Source organism: Mesocricetus auratus, unplaced genomic scaffold, assembly GCF_017639785.1.
Source record: "Mesocricetus auratus isolate SY011 unplaced genomic scaffold, BCM_Maur_2.0 Super-Scaffold_100004, whole genome shotgun sequence".
NCBI classification, from domain to species: domain Eukaryota; kingdom Metazoa; phylum Chordata; class Mammalia; order Rodentia; family Cricetidae; genus Mesocricetus; species Mesocricetus auratus.
The window spans coordinates 88,606,115-88,629,470 of NW_024429189.1; the positions used below are offsets into that span (position 1 = coordinate 88,606,115).

Genomic DNA, 23,356 nt, shown 5'->3' on the forward strand with positions numbered 1-23,356 from the left:
CTGGCCTCGAACTCAGAGATCCGCCTGCCTCTGCCTCCCGAGTGCTGGGATTAAAGGCGTGCGCCACCACCGCCCGGCGTGTTCAGGCTTTTATAATAGTTGGAATAGTTTGTGGTACAAGTAATTTTTTTTGTTTGTTTTTGTTTTTTCAAGACAGGGTCTCTCTGTGTAGCCCAGCTTCTTGAGTGCTGGATTAAAGGCCTGTGCCCCACAGACTGGCCTCATTTTTTTTTAAATAAAGAAATATGCACTTTTGAATACCTTAAAATAATTGGATTTAAACTTTATTAATAGCTATTTGTATATGGTCTCACTATATCTCTGACTGGCTTGGAACTCAGTGTAGACTTTTTGTCTTTTTTTTCTAGTTTTTATTAGGTGATAGAGAAGTCTCTTTGAATTCCTTTAATGACGTAGGTTAGCAGGGGTGAGAAAATGGGTACACCTAACAGTAAAACATTGGTTTCAGTTTAGGTATACTAGAATGTAGACTACTTTTAGTTTTTTCTTTCATGGATGTCATAAAGACTAGGAGTCACAATGATTTTTTAAGAAAGAGTTAATCATAGAATTTTAGATTCAGCAGAGAACAAATCATTAATTCTTCTAAAAATAAGTTCATTGTTTTAAAACAGGTTTTTTTTAATTAAAAAAGTTTTATATTGTTTACTCTGTGTATGTGTGAGTTTGTGAGTGTGCATGGTAGGAGTTAGGGCTTGACTTTCACTATGTAAGTTCTGGGCATCAAACACGTCATCAGACTTGATGGGAAGCACATTTACCTGCTGAGCTTTTGCCAGTCCAATTATGAAGACTTTTTTTTGTTTGTTTTTTCAAGACAGGGTTTCTCTGTGTTGTTTTGTAGACCAGGCTGGCCTCCAAATTCACAGAGATCTGCCTGTCTCTGCCTCCCTAGTGCTGGGATAAAGGCATGAGCTAACACCACCCAGCTAAACAAACATTCTGATTATTTCAGTGATATAATTTTCTCTCCTGTGATCTTTTTGAGAGAAATGAGAAAATTGTGGTTGAGTTCAACCAAGACTGGGTTGTGTGTGCCAGGTTCTTAGGGTTATGGATTAGATCGTTGCCTTCAGAAGATATTAATTCTTTGTAGTGCTTCTACATGCTTAGCAAGAGTTCAGCTTCTGAACTATATCTCCTGTCCTTGCCATCAGGACTGTATTGAAGGAGATTATCTTGGTGAATTTGGTAGGAGCTAAGGGAGAGATGACCTCAGGGTTTATAGAAGTTTATGGGTGTGGGGGTGGTTTTTTTATTGGTTATATGATACTTGGGCTGAGTTTTAAATAGTGAGGATAGTTAGATAATTAGTTGAAATAATATTTGTGGTAAAGAGGACGGAAACGTGGGTAGAGAGCACAGAGTGTCAGCAACTATGATCACTGCAGTATCGTGAATGACAGCAGAAAACAATGACGAAAGAAAGACTGTGCCTGGAAACTCTCTCTGGGGGAAGACAGATGGGTGGATTGTCAGTGCTGATTGTGTGCTCCAGGTTCTGTAAGACCCTGTCTCACTAAGTTGGAGAAAGACTGAGGAACGTATCTGAGGTCCATCAGCCTCTGTCCTCCACACATGAACACCTCCATGTGTTTGCACCCTTCCCCACACTCTGTAGTACATATTGGTGGATGCTATATTTGCCAGTGAGTTTAGTTTTTATTGGAGAGCAGTTGATGAGAAACCAGGTAAGAGGAATAGGCTTCTGTAGTTCAAAGGATGGATTTAAAGGGAAAGACTGAAAATTTAATTTTAGAGGTTAAAAATCAGAATTTGATAGTAGGGTGTTACAACTAGGTGGTTGATGGAGTTTAGGTTTCTTGGTAGGTTGATTATGTGGGTGAGTATAGGAGGAAAAATACAACAGAAAGAAGATATTTTGGGATGGAATGGGATGAGAAAAATTAATTCAGTTTTGTTGTAAGTTGAATTTGAGGTACCAAACATGGCATTTTAGATTTCTGGGCAGCAAACTTTATGATCCTAAATGAGATCTGGTTGGAATGTTAAAAAAAAAATGAGTGCTTTGTTTTTATGTCTCAAGTTCTTGGACTTAAAGTATTATCATATTTTACCGTTTTCATTCATTAGTACTAGATTTATTTACTAAACACGATCATGTCCCAGTCTTCTGTGTCGTCCCCTCCCCCCCCCCCAACCCCAAGACAGGGTTTCTCTGTGGCTTTTGGATACTGTCCTGGAACTAGCTCTTGTAGACCAGGCTGGTCTCAAACTCACAGAGATCTGCCTGCCTCTGTCCCTCCCCCCTTCCCACTAGTGCTGGGATTAAAAGCGTTCACCACCATCACCCAACTCTCCTATTTTTTTTAAGTGTTATAGAGAAAAATTATATGGAGGGTTATATAGATAGATGGCTCAGTGACTTAGAGTCTTACTGTTCTTCCAGAAACCCCGTGTTCAGTTCCCAGCACCCAGTTAGTTCATTAGGTGGCTCACAAAGTGCCTATAACTCAAGCTCCAGGGATTTTAATATCTTCTGGTACAAATACACATACAGGCAAAACACCTATACACATAGAATAAATATATCTTAAGTGTTGATTGGGTTCTATAGTGAAGCCATCTGGCCCTTGTGTTTTACATATGGTTTTTACTATATACTCCATTTTAAATATGAGGTTAATTGGGCTGTTTTACATTGTGTAAGGCTTGGATTTTTGTTGAGACAAGTTGCTGTGTCTCATGCTGGCCTGGAAGTCTGATCCTCCTGCCTTGGCCTCTTGAGTGCAGGGATTACAGCTGTGTGCCACACTGTCTCCTGCTTGTGACTCATCTTTTGAGGAATTTGTCCAATTTACCTGGATTGGTGAGGTTTGGAATTCTCTATAATTCTAAGTCTACAGTCTTTGTTGTTATTTTCAGGTTTTCATTCCCAACATTGATAAATTGTATCCTTTTTCTGATTCTTGCTTGAAGTTTATCAATTTGCTGAACTGTTCTTAAAACTGTTGGTTTCATTGGCTCCCTCTTCCCCTCTGGACACAGCCTAGGACCTTATGCATGCTAAAAGTCAGTGTTCAGCCCCTGAGCTGAAACTCCATCCCCAGCCTTAGTTTTTCCCTTTTTTTGAGGAATTTCTTGACAGTTGGTTGCGTTTGTTGCTGGTGTGTGTTGGGGGAGCATGCCACAGTGTGAGTAAAGGCCAGAGGACAACTTTCCTTTCACCTTTATGTGGGCTCTAGGGCTTGGACTCAGGTAGCCAGGCTTGTGTGGCAAGTGCTTTTACTCAACTTGCCACCTTGCCAGCTTTTGGAATATTTTACTGAATACTGAATATTATGAATAGAAAGTAAATGCTGGTAGAGTGTGTCTGGAAAATTGGATTACTGGACTTGTAAGTGAAGGTCCTTGGGATAGCCTAGTCAAGAGTTGGGTTTTGCTGGGCAGTGGTGGCACACTTCTTTAATCCCAGCATTTGGGAGGCAGAGGCAGAGGCAGACTAATCTAGTGAATTCGAAGCCAGCCTGGTCTACAAAGTGAGTTCCAGGACAGTGACACCGAGAAACCCTGTCTTGAAAGACCATTAAAAAAAAAGTTGAGTTTCAGTTTTGTTGCAGAGGGTACCTTCATGCATCATTGTCTTAAGTTTCCTTGTTACTTTGCTCAGAATCCAGCTCTGGGCTTTTGTTTATTCTCTGTGTCTCAGTGTTACCTGGTGAGTGCTATCCTAGTGGCAATTTCGAGCATCTTCCATCCTTTTCTTATCCTTAATGATAGCTTCTCTTGTGCCTTAGGTGTTAATTGGACTTGCTGCCCCTCCAGAGCCTTCACAGTTTTGGATCTTAGGGGAGAGAATTTGGTTTGAACTCTTTGTTTCCTACACTAGAGGTTTCTCTAGCATCACAGATCTCATGTTAGCTCATTCCAGCTCACGTTCATCCAGTCTGTTAACAGTTTTAGGGACTGGAGAGGTGATGGTTCAGTGATCAAGAGCATTTGTTGTTCTTGCAAAGGATCTGGGTTTGATTCCCAGCACCCTTGTGGTGGCTCACAACCATCCATAATTCCAGTTCTCTTTTAACTTCAGGCACCAGGCACATGTGTGTTATACAAACACACATGAAGGTACAAAACTTATACACATAAAATAAATACATATAGAGAAAAATTTAAAACCCTAGTTTAATATATTTTTGCTATTAAAACATTTTAAATGAATGCCTTTAATCCTAGCACTTGAAGAATTGAGGAAAAAACCCACTTGCAAATAAGATTAATTCTGCTATATGAACACACCACTTTTAGATTCTTTTTCATATGTTTTTATGGTGTAATTTCCTCATGATTGTATCCTATCTTTCTTAAGAAGTGTTTATTTTTCTTGGATGTGACCTTGACCTTGCCATGTTTTTGTTTTTTTGTTTTGAGACAGGGTTTCTCTGTGTGTGTGGTCTAGGCTGTGCTGGACCAACTTCTGTAGACCAGGCTGGCCTTGAACTCACAGATATCCCAGCCTTCCTGAGTGCCACCACCATTTGACTTTTTCTTGGATTTGAGATTGATTAGTTAGTCCATGTCCTCAGTACTTTGTTGGTTACAAGAAAATTTTCCTTTGTGATTCACTTAAGCTTTTAACTGTTGTTGGTGCTAGGCTGCAGCAGCTTTCTTAGGTGTGGCAGAACTCTGTTACAGTAGAACGTGAAGCAGAGTGGGTCATAGTCCTTTTTGGGATTACAGTTTTAATTATGCCCCCCCCCCTTCTTTGCCTTCAAATTGTCTTCCAATTTAGTTCAAGGAAAGGGTTTAGGTTAGTCAGATTGAAAGTAAAGAAAGAAAACAGTTCTTACTTGGCCTTGGATTGCATTTTCCTCTTCAGAAACTTAAAGCTGGCCTCAGAGATGCCTCTGTCTCCAGAGTGCTAAGATTAAAGGTATTGGCCACCTTGTCTGCTGCTGATGTTTCTTTTTTAATCTAGTCAGTTTTTAGTCTCTGAGGTTTCTTCTTCTTCTTCTTCTTCTTTTTTTTTTTTTTTGTTTGTTTGTTTTTCGAGACAGGGTTTCTTCTCTGTGGCTTTGGAGGCTGTCCTGGAACTAGCTCTTGTAGACCAGGCTGGCCTCGAACTCACAGAGGCCTGCCTCTGCCTCCCGAATGCTGGGATTAAAGGCATGAGCCACCATTATCTGGCTCTCTAATGTTTCTTTATATATTCTGAATATTAGCACCTTAAGGTGAATGATTTGCACACATTTCTCCATATATATGCACAGATGCAGGCCACGATATGCATGTGGTGGCCAAAGGACAGTTTATTGGACTCTAACCTCCACCATGTGGGTCCCAAGGAATGACTTCAAACTGTGTTTACCCATTGATCCATCTTGCTGGTGCTTGGGTTGCTTTTTTGTACATTAGGGTCCTTGGTACACAAATATTTTTAATTTTGATGTCTGACTTATTTTTCTTTTTTGGTATAGGCTCTTGTGTAGCCTAGGCTGACCTCCTGCTCTCACAGAGCTGCCTACCTCTGCCTTCTGAGTATTGAAATTAAAGGTGTTTTAAGCAGGCTTTGAAGAGGCCAGGTTTTTTTGTTTTTGTTTTTTTTTTTTTTTTTTGGTTTTACGAGACAGGGTTTCTCTGTATTGTTTTGGAGGCTGTCGGTCCAGCCTGGCCTCGAACTCCCCTGAGCCGTCTCCCAAATCTCCTTTCTGGATTTTGGATATTTCTGTGTAGTTATATTATGGGTTAACTTCTCACAAGTGTGTTCATTTACATTTTTCTTTCTAAAAATTTTTATTTCATTATGAATTTTTGTTTTGTTTTGTTTTTTGAGGGAGGATTTTTCTGTATTATTTTGGAGGCTGTCCTGGAACTTGCTCTGTAGACCAGGATGGCATCAAACTCACAGAGATCCGACTGCCTCTGCCTCCTGAGTGCTGGGATTATTAAAGGTGTGCACCACCACCACTGCCCAGCTTGAAATATTTTTGAAATGAAAGTATTTATATTTTATGTATATGAGTGTTTTGCATGTATACCTGCATGCCAGAAAAGGGCATCAGATCCTATTATAGATGGTTGTGAGCCAATATGTGGTTGGTGGGAATTGAACTCAGAACCTCTGGAAGAGCAAACAGCCAGTGCTCTAACCTTTGAGCCATCTTTTGAGCCCTCTAAATTTTTTTGAATGTTTGTTTTGCCTACATGTGCATCTGAGTACCATGTAAGTGTTAAATACTTAGAAAGGCTTGAAGAGGTCATCAAATCCCCTAGGAACTAGAGTCAAAGATTGTTGTGAGCCTCCATGTGGGTGCTGGAAATCAAACCTGGGTTCTCTAGAAGAGCAACAGCCATCTCCCCAGCCCCTGTACCCCATAATTTCTTTTAAAATATGTGCATTTGTATATGTGTTGCTGGGGGCAGAACCTGGGACCTTTCATGCTGTACAGTAATTTACACCTCGACCCATAAATCCAGTTTTATTATGTATGATAAAATTGAACTCTTATGGAAGTGATCCAGCCTTTTTTGTTACTCTTACATGATTATTAGTTTTTAGAATTATATTTATGAAATTCATTCATCAAATGGTAGGTTTTACTTTAATACATCTTAAGGTCAAAAGGACAAAATCATTTCCTACCTCATTTACTATTGTCTCAGGGTTTACCTAGCTTGGGGTATCAAGTGTGTTCAAGTGCTCAATAAATATTTGTAAATGATGATTAAACATAATTTTGGCATAGGTGAAGGTAGCACAGTGTTAGAAAGATTGTGCACTCTCTTTGGTATTACTCCATTTTCTCTTATAGGGTACAGTATCCCACATGTTGAAGTACCTGGTAGATTACATATATAAAATATAGTGGCTTTTACTTAAATGTTAGTTTTTTGTTTTAGCCCTCTTAGAGACCTGGGCTTTTTCAAAGAAGTAGATTTTTGTTGTGTAAGTTAACTGGGCACATTGGGTAATAACTTGTATTATTTTTCTCCTACAGGTTTACATGTGGCACCCATAAAAGATGAAGCTGAGAACACGGAAGGCTTCTCAGCAGTCCAATCCAATCCAAACACAGCGCACTGCCAGAGCAAAAAGGAAATACTCAGAGGTTGATGATAGCTTGCCTTCAGGAGGAGAAAAACCATCAAAGAATGAAACTGGCTTATTATCTTCAATTAAAAAATTCATTAAAGGAAGCACACCCAAGGTAATACTTTAACCTCAACCTCACACCTACATAAAAACATCATGCTTAGGTTGTTTTTTCTAATCATGTAGAAGAGAAAGTAATATTGATAGAGCCCCCTTTAAGGGCTATACAAATTTTGGTTTTATTTTCAGTAATATTACATGTGAGATATTTAATGAAAGATCAAGATAGACATTCCACTGTACCAATGATAGCTTTTTATCTTTTTTTTTTTTTTTGAGACAGAGTTTCTCTGTGTAGCTTTGGAGCCTATCCTGGCACTCGTTTTGCATACCAGTTCTGCCTGCCTCTGCTTCCCAAGTGCTGGGATTAAAGGCGTGAGCCACCAACGCCCAGCTGTTTTGTATTTTTTGAGAGGTATTTGCTATGTAGCCCAGATTAACTTAGAACTATGGCACACATAGTTGGGATAAGTGTGTGCCACTATACTACTAGTCTTCTGTTTTTTGTTGTTGTTGTTGTTGTTTTACGAGACAGGGTTTCTCTGTATTGTTTTGGAGGTTGTCGGTCCAGCCCGGCCTCGAACTCACAGAGATCCGCCTGCCTCTGCCTCCTGAGTGTTGGGATCAAAGGCGCGCGCCACCACCTCCTGGCTAGTCTTCTGTTTTTTAACATAGTATTGTGGAAAGCAAAAGAAGTTTTTCTTCATTCTTTTGAATTATTAAGGAAAATAGATTCATTTAGTATAGTGCAGTGACCAGTGGACATAGCAGGAACAGAATAACTACCTGCAGCTGAAACAAAATTATTAAAAGAAAGAATGGCTTCTGAACAATTATAGGATATATATGATCTACATTGATATATGAGTTTGTATTAAGCCACTTAGGGAAATCAGTTACTCTTCTAAGCCTCAGGGAGATTGGGATTGATGCCAAGTGCTTGGTCTCAAAATCTTTTTCAGACTAGATGGTACAAAGTGGAAAATCTGTCTTAGGAACTTCCATGTATGTTGAAAATGTGCATTGTTATTTATGGTATAGATTTTGTAATGACTGTTTATGACTTTATTCTGTATTTCTTGGGATAAGTATTTTTGAAAAATAACAATCAGTTTCTTGGCTTGTTTATAGTGATAGGTTTGGTTATAGCTAATAAATTCTCCTTTGGTTTTCTGAGACAAGGTTTCTTTGTGTAACAGCAAGGCTGTCCTTGAACTAGCTCTGTAGGCCAAGTTTGTCCTGAACTTGCAGAGATCCACTTGCTTCTGCCTCCCAAGTGCTGGGATTAAAGGCATGCACCACCATAACCCTGCTGAGATTTTCATTTTATGTGCATGGATGCATTGCCTGTGTATGTATGTATGTATGTATGTATGTGTGTGTATATATACACACACTACAGTGTACCTATGGAGACCAGAAGAGTACATTTGATCCTTTGGAACTGGAGTTATAGACAATTGTTATATACCTTATGGGTGCTGAGAATTGAACCACTGTCCTCTGGAATAATATGCACTGTTCTTAAACTGAGCCATCTCTCCAACCCCTTAATTACCTTTGGAAGCTCTTTTCTTCAGTTACAATCCTTTTTTTTTTTTTTTTTTTTTTGTTTTTTGTTTTTTTGTTTTGTTTTGTTTTGTTTTTTGAGACGGGGTTTCTCTGTGTAGCTGTGATGCCCGTCCTGGAACTCACTCTGTAGACCAGACTGGCCTCAAACTCACAGAGATCCTCCTGCCTCTGCTACCTGAATGCTGGGGTTAAAGGTGTGTGCCACCACCACCAGCTCAGTTATGATCATATTTTAAAATATAACTTCAGCATATGAATATTATTTTTATTTTTTACATTTAGGAATTCTTTTGATTCAGGGCTCAGAATGTAATTTACTATAAGCTGGCCTCAAACAGATACAGATTCACCTGCCTCTGCTCCCAAGCAGTGGGTCTTACTGGATAGTCTTGGCTGGCTTTGCACTGAACCATGTATTGTAGGCTGGCCTTGAATTCATAGGAGATCTACCTACCTAAGCCTCCTGAATGCTGGGATTAAAGCCATGTGCTACCACAACCCTTGACTCTTTTCCCCGTTATTTGCCCTTAACAAAGTAAGTGGAATCCTTAGTCTGTTTCAAATCCAGATTTTGGCCTGAAGGCTCAACAGTTCTGGTTTAGAATTTTGAAACTGTTAGCAAGAACTCTCAGGAATTATTTACATACAGCCTTTCTGCTTTTGGATTTCTAATCCATATTTGAAGTGAAAGCTTCATAGTTTTGATGTGGTATAATTTTAGTGAAATGCTGAAATATTTATATCTCACAGTAAATCCATATTTATAGATCTCCTAATCATGATCTACAGAGGGAAATATTTTTTATATTATATTACATATGCAAAACAAAACTCACTATAGATGCAGACACACATTACTAAAAATTGGGCTCATGGCATCCTGCAGTCTAGAGAAGCAGTTTACCACTGAGGTCTCCCTTTGGCTTCGCCTTCCTCGTGTGGTAACCCAGGCTAGCCTGGTAGGTTCTCAGAGCAGTCTTCTTGCCTCAGCTTCCAGAGTGGTGGTATTATAAGGGTGTAAGGACTACACACCTTATTTTTAACTCTTAATATTGTAATAAACTCTGATCATTTTTGTTCTGTTATTTTAAAGATGATCCTAAAACTTTAAATTAATTCCATTTCATGATTCACTGATGGATTTATGTCCCTTATCTAAAAAAACACTGTTAGGTTATTTTGTTTTGAATCAGTCTTATCAAAAGTCTGGGCCAACCTGGAACTACCTCTGTAGACCAAGCTGGCCTGAAATTTCCAGAGATCCATTTGCTTCTGTCTTTTCAGAGCTGGGATTAAAGGCATGTGGCACCATGTTTTCCCAAACAAAAAGCACTCATACATGCATGTTGCATTTATGTATTTCCTGCTCTGTCCACCGCATTATGCATGCCTAGCACTTGGCATTTTTACGAAGATTCTTTTTTTTTTAGTTTTTCAAGACAGGGTTTCTCTGTATTATTTTGGAGACTGTCCTGGAACTCGCTCTGTAGACTAGGCTTGGTCTCGAACTCACAGAGATCCGCCTGCCTCTATGAAGATTCTTTGAAGAGCCAGGTGGTAGTGGTGGTACATGCCTTCAATCCCAGCATTCAAGAGACGGAGGCAGGTGGATCTGTGTGAGTTCGAGGCCATCTTGGTCTACAGAGTGAGTTCCAGGACTGCCAGGACTGTTACACAGAGAAACCCTGTCTCAAAAAAAATTCCTCGAAGAAATGTTTCATATTAGGGCTTGGATAGTAATATTGTTTGTTTTGATTTTTTTCAAAAAACTTACTTATTCATTTATTTGTTTGGTGTTTCAAGATGGTTTCTCTGTAGCTTTGGCTGTCCTAGAACTCTATAGATTAGGTTGGCCTTGAGCTCACAGAGATCTATCTAATGCCTTCCATGTGCTGATATTAAAGGTATGCACCAATATTATAATTGTTAGAATGAAATAACTCAAATACCATGATAAACATTTTATTTGTTATTATGTACCTGTATATGTACGTGTGTGGGTGTGTCTGTGCAAAAGCACATGTGGGAAGGTCAGAGGATAACTGTGGTAGTCAATTCTCTGAACCGTAAGAGTCCCAGGGACCCAACTCAGGTTGTCAGGGTGACGCCAGGAGACTTTACCTGCTGAAGCTTCTTACTGGCCCAGGACCATAATAAGTAGGTAATTTTCTCTTCTCTTTTTCCTTCCGGTGACAGTTTCATGTAGTCTAGTCTCACTGCAACCTCTTTATGTATCAGAGAATGACTCTGAACTCCTGATCCTCCTGTGTCTACCCCCACCTGCTGGGATTACAAACACATATCACCACACCTGCTTGGGCTGTTGGGGATCAAAACCAGAGCCTTGTTCATGCTAAATAAGCACTGAGTTACAGCCCCATTTCCTTGTTTGTCTTTTTGAGACAGAGTTGCTCTACTTCTGGCTGACCTAGAATATACCGTGTAGCACAGGCTAACCTTGAACTTGAAAGCAGTTTTGATTAAGTCTCTAGGAGTGTGGGATTACAGGTGGAATTGAGCCACCACACCAAGCTTAGTACATCACTTAGTAAGCTGAGAAGGAAAAATTCTTCCTCTTTACCCCCATCCATACATGGTTACCCAGTTAGTATCTCCTGAATCAGTTTTTGTTTTGATTGTGCCCAAAGTACAGATTCATTGTAACGCATTTTTGTCTCTTTATAACTATGTTGTGCTTTCTTTTTTACTGTGTGTGTTTTGTTTTCCTAAGTTGAGGACTTACTATATTATATGTCTTGAACTGACCTCAAATCGGCAATCCTGCCTTAGCCTTTCAATTGCTGTTGTTTATAGGCCTGCTCACCAAGTCTGACTCACTGTTACTGTGTATAAAGTTGGCTAATATTGCAGCATATTTTAAAATTCAGGTGTTTCAAGAACATAGAAAATTTAGGAGCCTTAGAAAACCTGGGTTCTGGGATGCTGTCACTATAACAACATTAACACTTCAGCATTGCCTGTCTCTCTTCAGTGTTAATTGCATTTTGTTTCTTCAGGATATGAAAAGCACAAGAAAGTATATTATGTATTGTATATTTCATTTAAAATGAAAGAATAATTATGCTCAATGAATTTTTTCTTATTATGTATTAAGGAAGAGAGAGAAAATCCTTCGAAACGAAGTAGAATTGAACGTGATATAGATAATAATTTGATTACATCAACACCAAGAGCTGGAGAAAAGCCTAACAAACAGTTGTCTCGAGTAAGACGGAAAAGTCCAGTCAATGGAGGTTTGTTGATGTTTTGATGCTATCTTTCCTTTAGCTGTAAGCAGAAATCCCTCTTCACCTGCCATGGCCTTTGTTTTGAAATCCTGCTTTGAGGTTAGGTATGGTAGCCTATGCCTGTAGCTGAAGTGGATTGAGAGGTCAAGCCCAAGCTAGGCAACAAAATACTATCTCAAAAAGCAAAATCAAACATTTGGAGAATTTTTTACCTTGTTTTTGTAATTTTTTTGTACTGAGTATTAATTTAAGGCATCAAGTGAAATTAAAAATTATCTTTCTAAAATTTTTAACTTTGAATTAAAATGAGTACAGGCAGAATACCAAGTTTATATTTGGACTAGGGCTAGGAGTTGTGCTTGCATACCTTGCTCAGTTTCCAGCACCAAGAAAAGGTATGTGCATCAACATTCATTTATCTGTCATTTACTAGAAATTGTCAGGGAAAGTTTTATGAAATAGCTAATATCCCAAAATGTAAACATCAGGAATCTTGTGTCAGAGTGTTGGAATTGGTAACTTTTTGCTTGCTTATAATGATTTTCTTCATTTCCTGTTCTGTGCTGATTTGAAGCCTTTCAGTTTATTTAGCTTTCGATGTAAATCAACTTTGAAAAAAAAAAACTCAGTGAATGATAGCATTTATAAAGCATTGTAAATAGATTAAAGTCCTTTGATTTATAAGGAATTTCCCTAAGAATTTCTTCAATAAGCACTTATGAACATTGTTTGTCTACATGAAATACTTTGAAAGGATTTTAAAAATGATTTACAGCACAAAACGTGAAACGCAGTGTTTTCTAGACATTACTTTTTTCTCTCTGTTTCTTTCCTAGAAGCTGGTAGTTATGAAATGACAAATCAACATATAAAACAAAATGGGAAATTAGAAGATAATCCTTCCTCAGGTAGTCCTCCAAGGACTACTTTGCTGGGGACCATATTTTCTCCTGTCTTCAACTTTTTTTCACCAGCAAATAAAAATGGTAAGTAAAAACCATTGTTTTAGATAGTTAACCTTTCATTATAATTTAGATTTAAAAATTATAGTTTTTCTAGCTTTTAAAGATCTTTTTCAGAGCCGGGCATTGGTGGCGCACGCCTTTAATCTCAGCACTCGTGAGGCAGAGGCAGGAGGATCTCTGTGATCGAGATCGAGACAAGCTGGTCTACAGAGCGAGTTCCAGGACAGCCTCCAAAACAATACAGAGAAACCCTGTCTCGAAAAAAAAAAAAAAAAAGATCTTTTTCAGCGAATTTGAGGCCTAGTCTATACAAAGAAATCTACTTTAAAGAAAGGACCCCAAAAAAAAATCTTTTTGGTTCTACTGATATATTTTGTCATAGAGGAGATGGAGGCGAACATTAAAAAGACAAACCTGACTGAACCTGATAACTTGAAGGGTGTTGGTTTCTTTTGCCAGAACAATTTCAGAGTAACACTTTAATTTGGAAGCTCTATACTGTTGAGTTAGAAGAATAAAATGGATAGTTAGAAAGGTGGCAAAAGTGTAGAGGTCTATGAGTATTTTAATGTCAAAGAAAAACTAATGAAGTCACAGAGTCTGAAGGAATTATTTGTATTTTTGAGATCAGACAAATCCATATGTCTAAGGAAAAGAAAGGTCTAGTAGTGAGAGAATAAAAATAGAGAAATGAAAAGTAATAGAGGCTGTTGACTTCTCTGGGATCAGAAGAACAGGTACAGAACTTACTTGAGCCACAGTAGAGACATTTATTTCCTCAGGCTGAAGGGAGAAGCTCTGAAGGAGAGTACAGATGTTGACAAAGTATTACATTCTGCTACATGGCAAGCTAGGAGCTGTGAGTTAGACTTGGGTAACTGAGAGTGTGTGGGCAGTAGTAAATGGGAGCGTGAAGCAAAGGACCACATAGTCACAAAGCATTAGTCTGAAAACAGTAGTGTTTTTAGTCTTTATTTTTTGGCCTATTAGTGGAAAGCCAGTAAACTGGTAGCAGTGGACATATACTGGAGCTGGAAGAGTAAAAACTTGGGGAATGGGTTTCAGGCAAAGGCACACTTTTAGGAGAGGTTAACTATAAAATAAGGGAGGAGTATCATATAAGGAAGTTGAGAATAACAGAAGTCGATTTTGTAATTTTTGCTTAAAATTATACTTGAAGGATTCTAGAAAGAAACACTTGGTATGATTTCATAGGCAGAGAAGAATTAGGGAACTATTCTTACTAAAAATAGAATTTTGTCTTATATTTTAAAAAATATTTAATCTTGGATCTTTTAGTGAAAAGACTGTCATAGTTAGGGGCATATCTAGCTAGCTTGTTCTTGGATATCTTTCCTGTGGTTAAAAATTTAGTTGTCCTCCATGGCTGCAATGTTTAATGTATTTGAACTGGAAAGATGAAGAGCTGTTTGGGGATAATGAATGTTTATCAAATGACTCACACACAGGACTTTAATGGAAAGTTCTAAATTGTGGTTGTTATTTGAGTATTAGGTGTTTCTGAACCATTTGAGAACTTTTTTTTTTCGTTTTTCGAGACAGGGTTTCTCTGTGGCTTTGGCGCCCGTCCTGGAACTCACTTTGTAGACCAGACTGGCCTCGAACTCACAGAGATCTGCCTGCCTCTGACTCCTGAATACTGGGATTAAAGGCGTGCGCCACCAATGCCTGGCCTGTTTGAGAACTTTAGGAAAACTTGTTCATAAATATTACTGTAGCCATGCCTGGTGGCACAGACCTGTAATCCCAAGATGCTGGGGAGTCTGAGGCAGGGAGGACTGAATGTTCAAGCCCTGATTGGGCTAACTTAGTGAGACCTTGCCTCAGAAACTGAAAGGAGACTAGAGGTGTAACTCCGTGGGAGAGGGCTTGCCTAGTATGTGTGAACCCCTGGGTTCAGTGCCTAGTACTGAAAAGCAAAAATTGAAGCCTGTGTTTATTCTCCATTGTTTAGTGGGATTTTTTTTTTTTTTTTTTGGTTTTACGAGACAGGGTTTCTCTGTATTGTTTTGGAGGCTGTTAGTCCAGCCTGGCCTCGAACTCACAGAGATCCGCCTGCCTCTGCCTCCCGAGTGCTGGGATTAAAGGCGTGCGCCACCACTGCCTGGCTGTTTAGTGGGATTTTTATAGATATTTCAATCAATGGTACCCTCAGTTTTGTTTTTGTATGGGTTATCATCTAAATAAATTGTAGTGTTGATTGCATTTAGCTTTCAATTTGTGTTTGTGTTTTGAAGTGATTCATAGTTTACTGATGGACAATTTCAGGAACGTCAGGCTCGGATTCCCCAGGACAGGCTGTGGAAGCTGAGGAGATAGTGAAGCAGCTTGACATGGAACAGGTGGATGAAATAACTACCAGCACTACATCAGCTAATGGAGCCGCTTACTCAAATCAAGCAGTTCAAGTGAGGCCCTCAATTAATAATGGTTTAGAAGAAGCAGAAGAAACAGTTACCCGGGATATCCCACCTCTTACAGGTGAAGAAAATACCCCTTTAATATATCCATGAATAGTTATAAAAGCACAGCATGTAATATTTCTTCCTTTTTTCTTTTTCTTTCTTTCTTTTTTTTTTTTTTTTTTTTTGTTTGTTTGTTTTTGAGACAGGGTTTCTCTGTGGCTTTGGAGGCTGTCCTGGAACAACCAGGCTAGTCTCGAACTCACAGAGATCCGCCTGCCTCTGCCTCTCTGCCTCTCTGCCTCTGCCCCTCTGCCTCTGCCTCTGCCCCTCTGCCTCTGCCCCTCTGCCTCTGCCTCTGCCTCCCAAGTTCTGGGATTAAAGGCATGTGCCACCACGGCCCAGTTGTAATATTTTTTCTTAAATGGCCAGATTGAATGCATAAGTTTTTCTTCCTTGAAGTTAAAAAGGCTGAGCAAATTTAGTCCCCAAATTCTGCCATTATACACAATAGCCTTAGACCCTTAAGACTGAAGGTCCTGTATAGAAAGGCTGTCTCATACCTGTAGATTTGTTTTTATAAATGGAGGCCCCTTGCCTGGCCCAGAAAAGATCTTCCCCTATTCCAAGCTTTGCATCTTAATCTTAGGTCCTTACAAATTTGTAACATAATTGTTACATTCCTGTGCTAGTTGCCATTGAAATGTGGAACACATGATACCTGAATTTATTACTTCTAAGGACTGTAATACATGTTCATAAAACATTGAAGATGAAATTGTGTTCTCCCAGTTTTTGTTTATTTTTGAGATGAGGTTTCGTATGTAGCCCCAACTGTCCTTCTGTGTAGACCAAGCTGGCCTCAAACTCAGATCCATTTGCCTTTGCCTCCTAAGTGCTGGAATTAAGAGCGTGTCTACCATGTCTTGTTGTGTTTAGTCTTTTTAAGAAATGAAATATGGGCCTGAAGATGTGACTCATTTGGTAGGGTTTTTTTTGCCTGACATATGAGGCCATGGGTTCCATCCCCATCACTAAAATATCAAGTAAAATAGATAAAATTATGAAATTTCTATAAAGTACAACCCAGTAATACTAGGAAAGATATGCTTTAAATTAACTAACTAAAAGTAATATACCCCAAACTTAGTAATACTGAGATTAATATCGTGAACAGAGTAAGAAGGCAGAAACAGGTGGATACTTGTGAATTCAAGGCCATCCTGTTCTATATAGCCAGTTTTGGGACAGCCAGGGCTACACAGAGAAAGTGTGTGTGTGTGTGTTGTGGAGGTTATCGACAGGGTTTTTCTATATAATTGCCCTGGCTGTCCTGGAACCCACTTTGTGGACCAGGCTGTCCTTGAACTCACAAAGATATATCTGCTTGCCTCTGCTTCCTGAGTGCTGTTACTAAAGGCGGGCACCAACACCATCTGACTAGATAGTCCATTCTTCATACTAAGACTAGGGAATAACTTGTCTGTTGCCTATTCATTTCTGCTGGTTACTTTGTCAGGTTGGTTTTTTTCTTTTCTTTCCACTTTTGGTTTGTTTCATTTTGTTTTTTTGAGACAAGATATCTTTGTGTAACAATGGATGTTCTGGAACTGACTCTGTAGACCAGGCTAACTTCAGACTCAGAGATAATGCCCCATGCTTTCTGAGTGCTGGAGTCAACAAGTTGTTCACCAGTGCAGCTGACCTTAGGCTAGTTGTAAATTTACAATTCTACCACTCTCAGCGACAAGTATATGGCTTTTGTGATGGAAATTATTAACACAGATGATTAAAATAGCCTCCTTGACTCTGAACTTTTTCTTTTGGTTTATTTTTTTTTTTTTTTGAGACAGGATTTCTTTGTGTAGCTTTGGAGCCTGGACTGTGAGCTTTTCCTGATTGAATTAAAGAACCAAATATACAGAAAAATTATGATAGTGTAGTAGCAAATGCACATTGTAGTTATTCTTGACTGTTTTGAGAAAACTGGCAGAAGATGACAGTTAATTCATCTTTCAAGGAAGGCAGGGGCAGGCAAATATCTGAGTTTGAGACCAGCCAGGACAGATAGGGCTACATAGTGAAACCCTGTCTTGAAAAACCAGTGGGGGGGGGGAAGTCAGTCAATAAATAAAATCAATCATAATAAAATGGTGAATAGTAATGATAAAGAACTATTTTTTAAACTTTGAAAATGTAGCCAAAGATAACAGGAATACTGAAGGCTTATTCTATCATTTCTTTGGCTTTATGACTTTGTACTACTTATTTAAGCTCTTGGGACAGTTTCATGCAGTTACACTCTCCATCTCAAAATAAGGAACTAAAAGTAGATAACTAGCTAGGCTTCATGGTACATGCCTACAGTCCTAGCGCTTAACAATTTATATTAGATTCTCCTTATACTTTTGTCTCAGACACTATTTACCTTGTAAGCAGCTCTGCCCTCTTGCCGTTTTAGAAAATTCTCATAATATTTCTGATGCTCTGTCAGTTGACATAGTCTTGGCTCAAATAAAGTGAACCATGGAACACAATATAGAATTACTTCTGGCCAAAAAAAAAAAAGGGCTGGGCATTGGTGGCGCACGCCTTTAATCCCAGCACTGGGGAGGCAGAGGCAGGCGGATCACTGTGAGTTCGAGACCAGCCTGGTCTACCGAGCGAGTTCCAGGACTGCCTCCAAAGCCACAGGGAAACCCTGTCTCGAAAAACCAAAAGAAAAAAAAAAAGAATTACTTCTGGCCGGCAGTGATGGTACATACCTTTAATCCCAGTGGGGAGGCAGAGGCAGGTGGGATCTCCGTGAGTTTGAGGCCAGCTTGATTAACAGAGCCAGAGTTTCTGGACAGTCAAAGCTACATAGAGAAACCCTGTCTTGAAACAACCCCCCCCCCAAAAAAAAAGAAAATCGTGAAGGAACGGGTTTATTTCATTTCATTGCCTACTGGGATCTCACAACAGGACCTGAAGCAGAGATCATAGAGCAACTCTTTACTTACCAATTTGCTCCTCATGGCTAGCTCAGCTTTTTTTTTTTTGTTTTTTGTTTTTTGTTTGTTTGTTCTTTTTTGGTTTTACGAGACAGGGTTTCTCTGTATTGTTTTGGAGGTTGTCGGTCCAGCCCGGCCTCGAACTCACAGAGATCCGCCTGCCTCTGCCTCCCAAGTGCTGGGATTAAAGGCGTGCGCCACCACCGCCCGGCTCAGCTTGTTTTTTATATGAGACTCCTTAGGGATAGGGATGGCACCACCCACAGTAGGCTAGACATTCCCAAAGCAATCATTAGTCATGAGAATGCCCATAGATTTGCCTGCAGGCCATTCTGATGGAGGCATTCTCTTAATTGAGGTTTCCCATCTAAAGGATTCTAGCTTGTTGAATTAAAAAAAACTAGCTAGCACACTTTATGCTCATTTTTGTTGCTGAATATTATTGTCTAATAATAAATAGATTTCTGCTTAGCTGATAGACATCTTAATTCTACTAGCCATGTTGTAGTTTGCCATGTCATTGATAGTAGTAATTAATTAATTTCTTTTGGATGTAGAGTTAAATCTGTTTTACTGAATGTTTTTAAATCTTCATGAATTATTTATCTTTAAAATATACAGGACCTAAAGAAGCTCTTGTAAACAGTAAAAATGTGTACTTTGTGGAAACTTCAGATGAGTGAAAGTAATCCTTCTTTTCCTCTTACTAAATATTAGCACCAGTAACTCCTGAGAGTGGTTACTCGTCAGCCCATGCAGAGGCCACCTATGAAGAAGACTGGGAAGTATTTGACCCGTGAGTTGTTTTCTATTTATCACATTTCCTTTCTTGAATGATTTTCAGCTTCATGATGGAACTGAAAAATGATGTTTGTCTAGTAGAAACCTTACTTTGAATGTTGAGTTCAACTTTTTCTCAAGTGGCAGTACATAGCAGAATACTCTCTCATGTTGTGCAGAGAACTCCATCTCTCATTCATCCTGTGTTCTCACAAGGGCAGACAGCTGATGTTCTGCATTGCTTAACTTAGGCTTTACTAGTACTATGTTTGACCGGTGGGTAGGGTATAATACTTATTAGTGAGTTTTGGAGACATTAATCTGTGTACTTTTACTTACATGTTTTCTAAATTTAGTTTACTGGGTGAAGTGTTTAATTAATTACTGTTTCATTGCTGTGACCAAATACCTGACAAGAAGCAACTTAGGAAGAGCATGTTTTGGATGATGTCTTAAGGATGCAGTCCCTCATCGCAGGGACTGTGGCAGTGAGACCACGCTAACTGTAGCAGATAGGAGTATGCTGCTGTCGATGGTTTTGTATCTGCTGTCAGAAAGCAGAGTAGTGAATGTTCTGTGCTGCTAGCTTTCTCCTTTGCCCACGGGACAGTGCTGCCCATGCTTAAATCTCTTAGGAAACATCCTGAGACACACATAGAGATGTCTGTCTTCTAGGTGATTCTGTTAGATTGGTGCAAACATAATTTGCAATCTTTGTGATATTGAAATATATCTTTTGATACTGGAATACTTAAATAAATGAGGTTATCCTACACATCATTTTAATACACATTTCTTGCTTTATGTTTTTTGATTCATTTGCTTAATGCATGCCTATTTGTTTATCGTTAGGTAGGGTTTCACTATGTAGCTTTGACTGGCCTGGAACTTGTAGACAAGTGCTGGCATCAAAAACGTGATCCACTATGCCCGGCCCATACTGTTTATTTTATACTATGGAAATGATATGAAACAAAAATCAAATTAAAGCCATTTTATTTTTTGTTTGTTTAGTTTCTTTGTGACAGGGTTTCTTTCTGTAGCCCCACTGCCCTGTAACTCGCTTTGTAGACCAGGCTGACCTTGAACTTTCTCCCCCAGGTATGCATCACCCAGCTCAAGCCATTTTCTTATTTGAGTTCAAAATGTGTTGTAAAGCATGACACAGCTCACTATCAATAGCACATTTGGCCTAGAAATAATTGTTAATAAATATACAGTGCAGTGGTGCTTCAAGATGTTTTCCAATGGAGATTTGGCCAGCAGAAGTTGACAAAGACCAATTGAGAACAATCATTGCTGCTAAATCTCTTACCGTTATACAGGGAGTTGTCAGCGGTCATTTGGTATTAGAAATAAATTGGAAAGGTAAAAAGGCTTGATAAGTGGATGCCTTATGAAGTGATTGAAAAGAAAAAAAAGATGTTATTTTAGACTGATGTCCTCCCTTATTAAGCTTTAAGGAACTTTTCCCCATCAGTTGTGACATTCAAAGAGAGGTCTATTGTATACTACAACTGAGCAGATGAACCCAGGGTCTGGACAAGAAGAAGCTTCAGAGCTCCTTTCCAAAGCCAAACACAGCACCAAACCTGATCAGATTTCTGAACCTGGACAAAAGCATTACATCCCTTTTCTGCAGTCTAGCAGATAGGCTGAAATCACCACAGGACTTCAAAATAGCTTTTTTCAGGGAAAACATTTCTGCAACCGTTAGCATGCAGAGAGTTCAGAGTCCTGAAGTCTGGATGTTTCACACTAGAGCAATGGTTCTCAACCTTCCTAATACTGCTCACATTATGGTGATTCCCTACCATAAAATTATTGCATTGCTACTTCATAACTGTAATTTTGCTAGTTATAAATTGTAATGTAAATATACAATATGTGACCTCTGTGAAATGTCATTCGACCCCTAAAGGGGTTACATCCCACAGGTTGAGAACTGCAGCACTGTAGAATAAATAGGTTTATTTCTTTGGTCTTCAGGAGATGAGAGATAGAAAAAAAACAAACTTATTCCTTATAGGCAAAAACATATTGATTGTTCTTACTGGGATCAATTAAGATGTGTTTGAGTCTAATTAGAACAATTTAAAAGTGAATGACTTAGCAGTTCCTTTTGTGCCAATCTAATAATCCAGTGGGATAAATAATGAAGACCAGCCATTATAGTTTTATTTTGTACTGTAGGGGTTGAACCCAAGGTCTTGCACATTGTATTGTATTGTATAGCAAGTATTGTGTAGCTGACTGCAGCCCAATAATTTAAATTTAGTAATGTTTGAAAATATATGAAACAGAAATGTTGAAATTTTCTTAAAAATTTATTTATAGCTATTATTTCATCAAACATGTTCCGCCATTGACAGAAGAACAACTAAATAGGAAACCTGCTCTTCCTTTGAAAACAAGAAGCACACCAGAGTTCTCCCTGGTCTTAGATCTGGTGAGTGTGCTGTCTTTCAGGTACAAAGAATAAGGGTGGAAAGAATACAAGTGAGACAAGTGAGTAAACAGTCATATTTACTATTAATGTGTCCTGAGTGTTTTGCCAAGTTTTTATTTAAGTATAGTCTAATGCTAGGATCCCTAGGGTCGTCTAGCATTAGACTAGTTTGGTTGGTATCTGGTATATTTTGAAAATAAATTAGACTTTTACTTTTGCATTTAAATTAAGAGTTTTTTCCTCCACATTCTTGAGACCCTGTGATTTGTTTCTAATTTTATTTGATGTGTATCTATCTATCTGTCTATCTATCTATTTATTTATTTATTTGGTTTTTCGAGACAGTTTCTCTGTATTGTTTTGGAGGCTGCCCTGGAACTTGCTCTGTAGACCAGGCTGGCCTCGAATTCACAGAGATCCGCTTGCCTCTGCCTCCCGAGTGCTGGGATTAAAGGCGTGCGCCACCAACGCCTGGCGATGTTTATTTTTTGAGGAGTCAGGAATTGATCCAGGGCCTTACATATGCATATGTGTTGTATCCTCTGCCCACATTCTCTCTTTTTAAAAAAAGAAAAAAGATTTATTATGATGTATGAGTATTTTGCCTACATGTATCTCTGTGCTTCAGTAAATGTCTGATACCCCAGGAAGCCAAAAGAGAGCACTGGATCCCTGGAACTGAGCCCAGGTCTTCTAGACAAGCAAGGTTTCTTAATCACTGAGTATCTCTCCAGCACCATAACAACTCCACCCTCAATTTCCAGTTTGATCCTACTAGAATGCCTAGAATTTAGATTTCTTCTTATTTTTATAATTTTGTTTTCCTTGAAGGACGAAATATAATTTGGCTTTACTAAGTTAACTATAAGAACATGTTCTTTTCTGCGCTTCCCCTCTTAAGACCAAGGTCTCACCAGTGGTGGCAGCACATACCTTTAACCCCAGAATTTGGGAGGCAGATGCAGGTGGATCTCTTGTGAGTTCAAGGCCAGCCTAGTCTACAGAGTGAATCCAAGGACAGGCTCCAAAGCTACAGAGAAAGCCTGTCTCAAAAACAAAACAACAACAACAAAAAAGACAAGGTCTCATGCATCCTGGGATGGTCTCAAACCCCACATGCAGCTGATTGGCCTTGAACTTCTGAACCTGTTACATCCCCCTCCCAAGTACTGGGACTAAGGTCTGCCACTATGCCTGGTGTACTTGATGTTAGGGCTTTTTGCATGCTAAAATTAACCTGTTGAACCGTATCCCTCTTTTCCCTGTTTTTATTTTCCAATCAACCTTTTAAAATAATTCATTTAGTTATCAATAAAATAGATCTTTAATTACCAGTAGAGTTATTTGATTACCAATCAATATTTTGTTCCCTCTATGTGATGTAAAATTTTCTAGTTTGCATACCTGGTATGGGATTTGACTTTATATGCTTTATGGTCTGAACTACAGAAAGAGGCTGAGCCACAGAAGCCAGTAAGGACAATATATAGCAAGACTTCTGTCAGAAAAACTACATTTCTGAGTGGTTTTTTTTTTTTGGGTGCCAGAAGTCAACTTTGAATCGAATATCTAATCTTTTGCTAATCCATTTCTATATATATTTACCGTTTGCTTACAGCTTTATGTGCTTGTAAAAAAGGTGTATCTAGTACAAACATTTTGTTTAGCATATTACTGGTATCCTATAATTAGAAATGTGATCTAATTCTCAGAAAATTTATCTTGAAGTAAAGCCAGTTCTTTTACTTTGTTTTGTTTGGTTTTGGGTTGTGGGTTTTCGAGACAGGGTTT

General features: G+C 38.8%; 1 protein-coding gene across 5 annotated transcripts in view; it reads left to right on the forward strand.

Moving 5' to 3' along the window:
• Nucleotides 1-23,356, forward strand: part of Ctdspl2 (CTD small phosphatase like 2) — a 52,485-nt gene that overhangs the window by 5,119 nt on the left and 24,010 nt on the right. For 3 of the 5 annotated variants that reach the window (XM_040746165.1, XM_040746167.1, XM_040746168.1), the window contains exons 2-7: nt 6,981-7,190; nt 11,823-11,961; nt 12,792-12,941; nt 15,210-15,422; nt 19,054-19,132; nt 21,454-21,565. In XM_040746165.1, coding sequence (XP_040602099.1) covers nt 7,005-7,190; nt 11,823-11,961; nt 12,792-12,941; nt 15,210-15,422; nt 19,054-19,132; nt 21,454-21,565 — 879 coding nt within the window. In that variant the 5' untranslated portion in view covers nt 6,981-7,004. Of the gene's footprint in view, nt 1-6,980; nt 7,191-11,822; nt 11,962-12,791; nt 12,942-15,209; nt 15,423-19,053; nt 19,133-21,453; nt 21,566-23,356 lie in introns of those variants that run through there. The other 2 variants (XM_040746166.1, XR_005877356.1) reach the window with 2 other exon arrangements.